The 10,335-nt window shown below is 41.2% G+C and overlaps 1 protein-coding gene across 1 annotated transcript in view; it reads left to right on the top strand.

Annotated features, from left to right (window-relative positions):
* Positions 1-10,335, top strand: part of PKHD1 (PKHD1 ciliary IPT domain containing fibrocystin/polyductin) — a 433,351-nt gene that overhangs the window by 66,272 nt on the left and 356,744 nt on the right. The window contains exons 31-33 of the mRNA XM_007451921.1: positions 20-1,612; positions 3,680-3,823; positions 9,879-10,098. Of these exons, the coding sequence (XP_007451983.1) occupies positions 20-1,612; positions 3,680-3,823; positions 9,879-10,098 (1,957 nt within the window). The remainder of the gene's footprint in view (positions 1-19; positions 1,613-3,679; positions 3,824-9,878; positions 10,099-10,335) is intronic.

Below are 10,335 nucleotides of genomic sequence, written 5' to 3'. Positions count from 1 at the left end.
CTCAATATTTGTGCTTTAGGTGGATCCATCCTCAGCATCTCAGGAAGAGGGGTCAGCAGGGACCCAGCTTTGGTTTGGGTGCTCGTGGGCAATCGGTCCTGTGACATTGTGAACTCAACGGAGACGAACGTCTGGTGTGAGACCCCGCCAACCTCCCTGCCGCCTGGTGCCCCAGCCCCTGTAGAGGTCTGGGCTGGCAGCCAGCCCTTCCCCCACCAACCTTTGCCAAGCCTGGTGGGGAAGGGCTTCATCTTCACATATGAAATGGCAGCAACCCCGGTGGTCACAGCCACGCGAGGAGAAATCACAAACCACAGCCTGAGGCTCTACGTGGAAGGGCAGAATCTCTCCAACTCAGAGGTCCTTCTGGGGAACTTGAGCTGTGATGTTGAGACCCAGACTCCCAGTAGCAACACAAGCCTGTCTGGGTGCGCTTTTCCTCTTCACAGTTTGGAGGCGGGCATCTATCCTCTCCAAGTACGTCAGAGGCAGATGGGGTTTGCTGACATGTCTGCGGTGCCCCAGCAATTTGTGGTGTTGCCTCAGATAACAGCCATTTCCCCAACACTTGGGTCCACTTGTGGAGGGGCAGTACTCACGGTGAGGGGCTTGGCTCTCAATTCCAGCAGGAGGTCAGTTCAGGTTGACATTTCAGGTCCTTTCACTTGTGTGATTTTGAGTTTGGGGGACCAGACGGTCCTCTGTCGGATTACCCCGGCGGGTAACCCCTTGTCTGGCACTTCCTTCACCCTGAATGTCACTGTCCTGGTTAATGGGCTGCCCAGCGCCTGTCAGGGGAATTGTACTCTTTTCTTGTGTGAAGAGACAACTCCTGTCGTGGACGCCTGGACCACGACCATCAGTGGGTCTCTGACCACAGTGCTGATTAGGGGTCAGAGGTTAGGTACCGCGGCTGATGAACCATTGGTGTTTGTGGATGATCGCCTTCCTTGCACTGTGACTTTCTTTAATACAAGCCACGTGGCATGCTGGATCAGTGACTTGGACCCAGGACCCCACTACCTATCGGTTTTTCATACAAGATATGGGTATGCTTGCTCTGGTTATGTTTACAGACACTTCCACATTTTGCCTCAAGTGTTTCATTATTTCCCTAAGAATTTCAGCCTCCATGGTGGAAGCCTCTTGACCTTGGAGGGTACAGCCCTGAGGGGACGGAACTCCACTTTAGTCTACGTTGGCCAGCAGGCCTGCCTGCCTGTGAACCTCAGCTCTGAGCTCATCCAGTGCACTGTTCCTGCAGGGAATGGCTCCGTTGCCCTGGACATAGAGGTAGATGGACTTTCTTACCAGGTGGGCGTCATTGGTTACAGCGACGCCTTCACCCCCGAATTGCTCTCAGTTTCTCAGACTGATGACGTCTTAATGTTTTCGGTGGCCGGGATCTCAGGAGCTGCGAACGTTGACATTTTTATTGGGATGTTCCCCTGTGTGGGTGTCTCTGGCAACCGTACCATTCTTCAGTGTGTGGTCACATCGCTTCCTGTCGGGGAGTACCAAGTCAGAGGTTATGACCACCTGAGAGGGTGGGCCTCATCTATCCTGGTGTTCACATCCAGAGTGACTGTTACAGCAGTGACCGAGAACTTCGGTAAGTCAGGCAGATGAGGCAGAAGAGCTTTCTTTATATAAGTGGCTCAGTAGCTCCTGTCCCTACTCTGTGAGGTAGGAAATCAACATCAGTCTGAATGACAGAAGGAGAGAGAAGCCGGTTTTCCTCTTACAGTCCCAGCTTCCTCCTAAAACTTTGTCATGCTCCATTTATGAGGCTTTGTTTTTTATCGAGGAGATTGTGCATATTCTCTAAGTGTTTGATTGTATTTTAATTTGATACATTAACCCACTTTAATTTGTGCTTTAAGTAATACCATTTGTAAGAGCTCATAATTTGATCATTTAAGTAGAACATAAATGCCTTCATTTATTTTTAAACCTATCTGCCAATTTTAATTGTTTTAAACTTATTAAATATGATTAATTTTTATCATTTTGTACTATTTCACAGACGAATTCATGCTCCAATAATAAGCCAATTGCACAGTACGATTTCATTGGTTGAACTTTTTCTCCTTTTAGATGTATTGATATTTGCCTTGCCTTTTCTTCCAATGATGGTTTGGGTTTCTGTCCCCTTAATGTCTTACTACACTTGAGATAGCTCAAATGCGATTGTAATGCAGAAAGTTTAGAAGTAATTATGGGAGCAGGATCGTAGACTGATGTACGAACCAAGCCATTTCTTGGAACAAATATGTATGGCCTCAGTTGGTCGGGATGCTGTGGGGATTGGGGTTTGGTCCTGAGTCTGTCACTATCTTAGCTGGGTAACTTTTTTAAGCCTCAGCTTTCTTATTTGATAAAGGGTTTGGGGCTGGATGCTCCCTTGTTCCCCTTTCAACTCTCTAGGAATCCATGACTTTTATGGTGAGAGAGGAGGGGTAAGAATGCACCCAAGCAAAAAGTTTGTCAGGTAGCTGTGTAAGTACCACCTAGATTTGACATTGAAGGCAGGAGAAACTAGATCTCTATCTCAATGTAGACTAGAGGTCTCTGCACATCTGAGCCTTCAGCTGACATTTTCCTTTATTGATTTTCAGACTGAAGCAAAACATGTTGTTTGTTAAGAACTGACATGATTTTACCCATCAGACAGGCACTCTCCTTAGCAGGTAGGAGTATAAACTGGGGCAACATTATTTTGGAGAGAAATTTGGCAGTATTCGTCAAAATTAAAAATTTACTTTTCCTTTGACCTAGCAATTCCACTTCTAAGAAGTTGCACCAGTTTTACTCATATAAGTGTATATAGTTCATTGCACCATCCTTAATTGCAGCAAAAGAGGAGAAATTATGGAACTATCAATCAATAGGAAGATTGCTCAATAAATTATGGAATAATAATATGATGGAATTCTAAGTGGCTATTAAAATGATGAGCTAGGGGGCTTCCCTGGTGGCGCAGTGGTTGGGAGTCCGCCTGTCGATGCAGGGGACACGGGTTTGTGCCCCGGTCCGGGAAGATCCCACATGCCGCGGAGTGGCTGGGCCCGTGAGCCATGGCCGCTGAGCCTGTGCGTCCGGAGCCTGTGCTCCACAGCGGGAGAGGCCACAGCAGTGAGAGGCCCGCGTACTGCCAAAAAAAAAAAAAAAAAAAATGATGAGCTAGATCTGTATATACAGACTTGGAAAAATGTTTATGCTACACTTCTAATTTTTTAAAAAAGTTGTAGAATATTATGTATAGAATGACCCCTTTGTATAAAAAAACCTATATGCTTAGAAAATTCAAGAAGAATTCACAAGAAATTCTATACATGGCTACTTCTGGGGAGTGAGATAAGTAGTTAGGGGAAGTTTTTCTTTCACTTTATACTCTTCTGTATAAAAAGTTTAAGAACTATAAGCATTATTTTTCTACATAGGAATTTTTACACGTTTTATAGGTTGTTGAATTATTGGGGTTTAACAGAATAAGGGCTCCAGGCTTTGGAGGCCAGAGCTTAGTGAGAAGAAACTGAGAAAACAGGGAATCTAAGGCCAGTGTGTGAACTCAGGAGGGCATAGAAAGAATGAAGGGGAGCAGGAAAGCATGTGTTTGAATTCTGAGTAAAGAAAGATTTGCCTCTATGATGGTGAAATCATCATTCTGTCTTTAAAGGCTGCCTGGGTGGAAAGCTCGTGCATGTGTTTGGAGCAGGATTTTCTCCTGAGAACATCTCAGCTGCCGTGTGCGGTGCTCCCTGCCAAGTCTTGGCTAACGCGACAGTGTCTGCCTTCAGCTGCCTGGTTCTGCCCCTGGATGGTCAGGAAAAATGCCATATTCATTTTTTAAAGAGTGTATATGAAAATGACATACTTTGGTTAACTCCATTTTTTGGATAATTAATGCTGTATTGACTTTAAATTTTTCTATGTGTTCCTGGCGGGGAAAAATACGCTGATCCCCATCTAAAATGGTAGTTAGAATTGGGGACCACCTGTTAAGATGAGTCATAATAGCTTTTGTCATATTAATGACAACAAAACATTTATCACCTGTGTTCTTTTTTTTAAACATCTTTATTGGAGTATAATGGCTTTACAATGGTGTGTTAGTTTCTGCTTTATAACAAAGTGAATCAGTTATACGTATACATATGTTCCCATATCTCTTCCCTCTTGCATCTGCCTCCCTCCCACCCTCCCTATCCCACCCCTCTAGGTGGTCACAGAGCACCGAGCTGGTCTCCCTGTGCCATGTGGCTGCTTCCTACAAGCTATCTATTTTACATTTGGTAGTGTATATATGTCCATGCCTCTCTCTCACTTTGTCACAGCTTACCCTTCCCCCTCCCCATATCCTCAAGTCCATTCTCTAGTAGGTCTGTGTTCTCGACGGCAGTCATATGAAGATGGAGAAAGTAGTTCTGAGTTTCAGTGACAGCCTAGGCATCGTGGAGAAAACAATCTTGTCTTGCTCCGAGGTGGGGCTGCTGAAAGTGTCTGCCTTCTGGAGGTCCTAATGAAGGGATTAGATCATTCTGCTGGAGAGCTCTTGCATATCAGTGTGCTCAGGTCTTGAATCTTATTATAGGAAAAAAAGGCCAACATTAACATTATCCTTTTATTCTGTAAAGTCCAGATAATTACCTGAGCCCTTACTCAGTAAAACACCACGATCTCTCACTGTTTTAAGCTTTGTAGCCATCATATAAATTGTGGCACGGGAAGCCATGTCTTTGTGGGGTGGAGGGTTTAGAATGGAAGGTGCAAAGCTTTGATATTTCTATGATGGGGCTCACAACACGTGCTTATTACCCACTGAGCTTCAGAAAAAAAAGTCTCAGGGATGAAATTACTATTATCACTACAGGGTCAGCTAAGCCAGGTGGTTATTTGGTTTGCATAATCATAGATCTTATACCTGTGCATTTAAAAATCATTTGTACTCACGTTTTCTGTAAAATGCTTTAAGTTATATTCCTAATTTCTGTGTCTGCAACTTGAATGTTGGTGAAAGATTTACAGTGATAAAAGCATCACTTCTGAGCTTGCACAAAAATTCCATGATGGATAATACTGTTGTGATGGCATTTTATATTGGATTGTCTTAGACCAGAAGGAGGAGTGGTGGTGGTGGCGGTGGGGATTGGGAGGAAGGAGAGGAAGAGGAAAGGAGGGGAGAGGAGAAAGAATCCTTGCTTACATTACTAGAAATCGAGTGTCCTATGACCGTCATGTATATGAGCAGAACATCACAGACGAGAGATCTATTCTACTTAAGATTCCACAATAGGAAATTTAGGATATGGTAGAAAATTGAAGTTAATATGTCTGTTTCTTTCTCTGTTCTAACTCCTGTGCTTAGAACTGTCCTGGCTTAGGGGATGTGCAAAATTCATGTTCGATGAAAGAATAAATACAGGAATTGGGAAATGGTGGAAACAAAACCGACTCCCCATTTCTAGATCCTAATATTTAACAAATACTGCTACAGTTTTTTTGGAGGGGGTGGGAGGCTTTCACATATACACTATTTAAATTAATCAACTCTTTGCTATTATTTCAAGACATCTAGTTTCAACCAGAAGTACAAACTAAAAACCAATGAAGTTTCAGGGTCAGGTAAATTGTGTTATTGGGAGTTTTATAACTCATAGGAGAGGAATAAAGTAAAGTATTATATTTTAAAAGATTTGATTAAATTTAGAAAAAGAATTCTCAAAATTCCTTGATTTTTAGAAGAGGAAAACATGAGTGAGGTGCTGTAACTTTTACCATTGTCACTAGGTGGCAGCAAACACTCATTGATTGTACAAGGGCCGCTCATTTACTCTGGGGAAATGGATAATTTATTTTCCTCTTTCATTAAAAAAGAATTGGGAGATTGGGATTGACATAAATACACTAATATGTATAAAATAGTTAACTAATAAGAACTTGCTGTATAAAAAAATAAATAAAATTCAAATTAAAAAAAGTCTTTTAAAAGACTTTTAAGTAGTGTCTATAAAGATGGAGAGGAACTGGCGGAATCCAACTCCACTGGTTTCTTTCTTTTTTTTTTTAACATCTTTATTGGAGTATAATTGCTCCACAACGTTGTGTTATCTTCCGCTGCACAACAAAGTGAATCAGCCATGTGTATACACATACCCCATATCCCCTCCCTCTTGCATCTCCCTTCCACCCTCCCTATCCTACCCCTCTAGGTGATCACAAAGCACTGAAGTGATCTCCCTGTGCTATGCGGCTGCTTCCCACTAGCTATCTGTTTTACATCTGGTAGTGTATATATGTCCATGATCACTCTCTCACTTTGTCCCAGCTTATACTCCCCCCCCCCCCCCGTGTCCGCAAGTCCATTCTCTATGTCTGCGTCTTTATTCCTGTCCTGCCTCTAGGTTTGTCAGAACCTTTTTTTTTTTTTTTTAGATTCCATACATATCCGCCAGCATACGGTATTTGGTCTCTCTTTCTGACTTACTTTGCTCTGTATGACAGACTCTAGGTCCATCCACCTCACTACAAATAACTCAATTTTGTTTCTTTTTATGGCTGAGTAATATTCCATTGTATACATGTACCACATCTTCTTTATCCATTCATCTATCAGTGGGCATTTAGGTTGCTTCCATGTCCTAGCTATTGTAAATAGTGCTGCAGTGAACATTGTGGTACATGACTCTTTTTGAATTATGGTTTTTTTCAGGGTATGTGCCCAGTAGTGGGATTGCTGGCTCATATGGTAGTTCTTTTTTTAGTTTTTTAAGGAACCTCCATACTGTTCTCCATAGTGGATATGTCAATTTACATTCCCACCAACAGTGCAAGAGGGTTCCCTTTTCTCCGTATCCTCTCCAGCGTTTATTGTTTGTAGATTTTTTGATGATGGCCATTCTGACTGGTGTGAGGTGATACCTCATTGTAGTTTTGATTTGCATTTCTCTAATGATTAGTGATGTTGAGCATCCTTTCATGTGTTTGTTGGTAATCTGTATATCTTCTTTGGAGAAATGTCTATTTAGGTCTTCTGCCCATTTTTGGATTGGGTTGTTTGTTTTTTTGATATTGAGCTGTATGAGCTGCTTGTATATTTTGGTGATTAATCCTTTGTCACTCCACTGGTTTCTTACTTAAGATCCAGGATGGGAGTTGGGGATTCTATGTATCCCTGAAATTGGATAAGACATTTTGAGAATATGATTGTATATTTTTTTTTTGTAGGAAGTAGGTCTACAGTGTACATCAAATTGTCAAAGGGGTGTGCCTCATAAATTATTAAAAACTACTAAATAATTCCCCTACTTTCAGATAGGATTGCACAGAACCAATTTAGTTAGAATCTGTTCTATTTTAAAAGATTTTTTAGTGGGCACTTTCACAGCAGCGACCCTTACAAGTGTTTCACAGTTGCCTTTCTCAGGGAAATCTATCCTTTTACCTAACTAATGCTCCCCACTCTACTTTTTTCAACCTTCATCAGCTGGCAGCCCTTGGGAAAGCTGAATAATTTCAGTCCTTCTAACACAGTGCTTCTCCATGATATTATTATTGAGAATTACTGAAAAAAGTATTATTACTGGAGCAGCAACAGTAGCAGCACCTGGGAGTTTGTTAACAGTGTGAATCCTTGGGACCTACTGTATCAGACACCTTACAGCAAGTAAACATTTTAGTATTTCTCTTCTGAGCTTCTTGAGTATAATCTGTAAAAATATGCAGTCACTGTGCTGCACACATAACTAACATAATATTGTAAATCAACTATACTTCAATAAAAGTTAAGAAATATAGAGCTCTAAAAATGTCCTGTTGCTGCTTTGGGGGTCATCATCTTTACTTTTCCCCCACATTGTACTTCTAACAAAAGAAGAATTTTCTTTTTTCATATGATAGGTTGCTAAAGCATCTTGTCAGTCTAATACTCTGTATTTGTTTAAAATCAGCAAGATCTTTGATCTTTTGGTTTCCTGCATTTATATCTTGAGTTAATACCACTTGACTTCTTCATGGAAACTTTGACTTTTCCATGAGGCATGAAAAGCTAAAGTGATTAAGGTCGCACAGCTATTTTGTGGCAGAACCTTGAGTAAAATCCATGGATTCTGATCCCCAACACTGGGCACTTTTCATAATCCACCTTGTCAATTTGCATCACTCATAATGAGTTCATTATTTTATAGGTGTTAAGCCTGTTTTTATTTGCCCGAGGGCTTACTAACTGGAAAGTTCTTATGTTTCCTCTATCCATACAAGACTCTTACTTTCCAGACATTTTAATTGCTGTAATTCTTTGGGAACACAGTCACAGAACCTACTATGTGTTAGGTGCTTTGGAATATACCAGCAATAATAATACTATTTGTGTGTGATTGAATAACGGCAAACCCTCTCATGTACTTGTCTTATCCCTTGCTGCATGCAGCTCTGTGATGTAGGCAGGCCTCTTAGCTTCAAGCTCATAGCCCTTGATAACATGTGTTACATACCTGCATGAACAAGCTAGCTGCAGAGGTAGAAGGCTAGAGAAAATTTTTCTTTTCTATTTTATTAAGGTTTTCAGGCAGAGATGCTCCCAAACCATCTCATGTAGAGATTTGTTCATCCTCCTGTTAAAGGTTATTGCTAGTCTGGCTTGGTGATGCCTTTTACATCGTGTCTCATGACCTGGAAAGAAATGGTCTCAGGGTCAGAGGGCTTCAAATCATTGTTATTCTTCTTTATGAAATGTTAATAGTCATAACTGTATGAGAATCAAGAACTTCTGTTAATCAAGAGATCCCATAAAGAGAATGAAAAGTCTAGCCACAAATCTGGAGAAGGTATTAGTAAGCATATAACCTCTGTAGGATTAGTACCCAGAATATAAAACTCACAAATCAATAAGGAAAAAACAAACATTCCAATAGAAAAAAAGGCAAATGACAGAAATGGGAATTTCATAGAAGGGAAAATATGTTATTACTAAACATATAAAAACTTGCTCAACCTAAAAAGTAATGATGAAAATTCAAATTAAGGCCACAATGAGATGCTGTTGTATACTCACTGGACTGGCCAAAATTAAGAGTCTGATAATCCCAAGTGCTGACAATTATGTGGGTTACTGGGAAGTCATAAATATACGTGGTAGGAACGTGAAATGACACAACCACTTTGGAAACAACATGGCACTGTCTTGTAAGGTTGAACTTGCACCTACCCTATGAGTAGACAATTTTCTTAGAGGCATATACCCTAGAGAAAATTCCATACATGTTTGTACTAGCAAAACCTGGGAATTACCCAAAAGTCCATTGGTGACAGAATAGGTAAATATATTGTAGTACTTTCACAGAATGCAGTGTTGAACAGCAGTGAAAATGTTTGAACAACAGTTACATGCAATAATAGGGCTAAATCTTGGAAACATAATATCGAGTGAAGAAAGCAGGTCTAAGAATATTATGCCATGTAGTCTATTTTCTAAAGTTCAAAAAGAAGTAAAATTCAACAATCTCCTGTTTAAGATACAAACCCATGTGAGAGAACTATTTAAAAAATGCAAGTGTTTGTTTCTGAGAATGAGGAGGAAGTGGGTAGACTTGGCCAGGAGCACATAGACTGGAGAGCATCTTGACGGTATTGGCTTATGTTGGCTGAATTTATGGTACATTCACATGAGTTTTCTGACTAGATGATTCATATTTTACAAAAACATGATTTGTATCTTCTGTATGAATTATGTATACATAATACACTTGTAAGAAGAGTAAATGAATGTTTATTTTCCTATTGGTCAAGGAAAAACACACGGGCTTGGTTGATGTAACAAAGTAAGGCCTTCAGTTCTTTCTGTGGTTATTACCTAACCCAATGTTGACCGTTTCATGCAGTGTCCTTGGCTTTCCTGTGTGGCCTGAGGCCTGAGGAGGAGAACTGTGAGACCTCTGGCTGCAGCTATGTGCAGTGTGATTTGACTGTCGCTGTGGGGACAGAGAGCCTGCCCGAATCATGGCCTTATTTCTACACCTGTGAAGAGAGTTCCCGATGCATCTGTGCACAAGATCGCTGGACAGAGTCCGTCTTTCCATCTTTCTCAGGCCTCTTCATCAGGTAACCCAGTCCTCTCCCTCCCTGACCTTCCCCACGAATGCACAGCCAGTGGATTAATGGAATTCTCAGGAACTGCAGGCTGTGTGGACACAGCCCTAGGGCCAACCCTCTTGTTGGAGGGACTGTTCCATTGTGGATTCCAGCCAGTCTGCATATCAAAGAGTCTCCTGTCTTTTCAAGTGTTCAAGAGAACATCTGAAAAATCTGCCCAGTAAACAGCCTGCTTTGTTCTTGCTT

The sequence above is a fragment of the Lipotes vexillifer genome, unplaced genomic scaffold (assembly GCF_000442215.2).
Source record: "Lipotes vexillifer unplaced genomic scaffold, Lipotes_vexillifer_v1.1 scaffold147, whole genome shotgun sequence".
NCBI classification, from domain to species: Eukaryota; Metazoa; Chordata; class Mammalia; order Artiodactyla; family Lipotidae; genus Lipotes; species Lipotes vexillifer.
The sequence above is the reverse complement of the archived record's forward strand: the minus strand, read 5'-3'. Positions and strand labels throughout refer to the sequence as shown.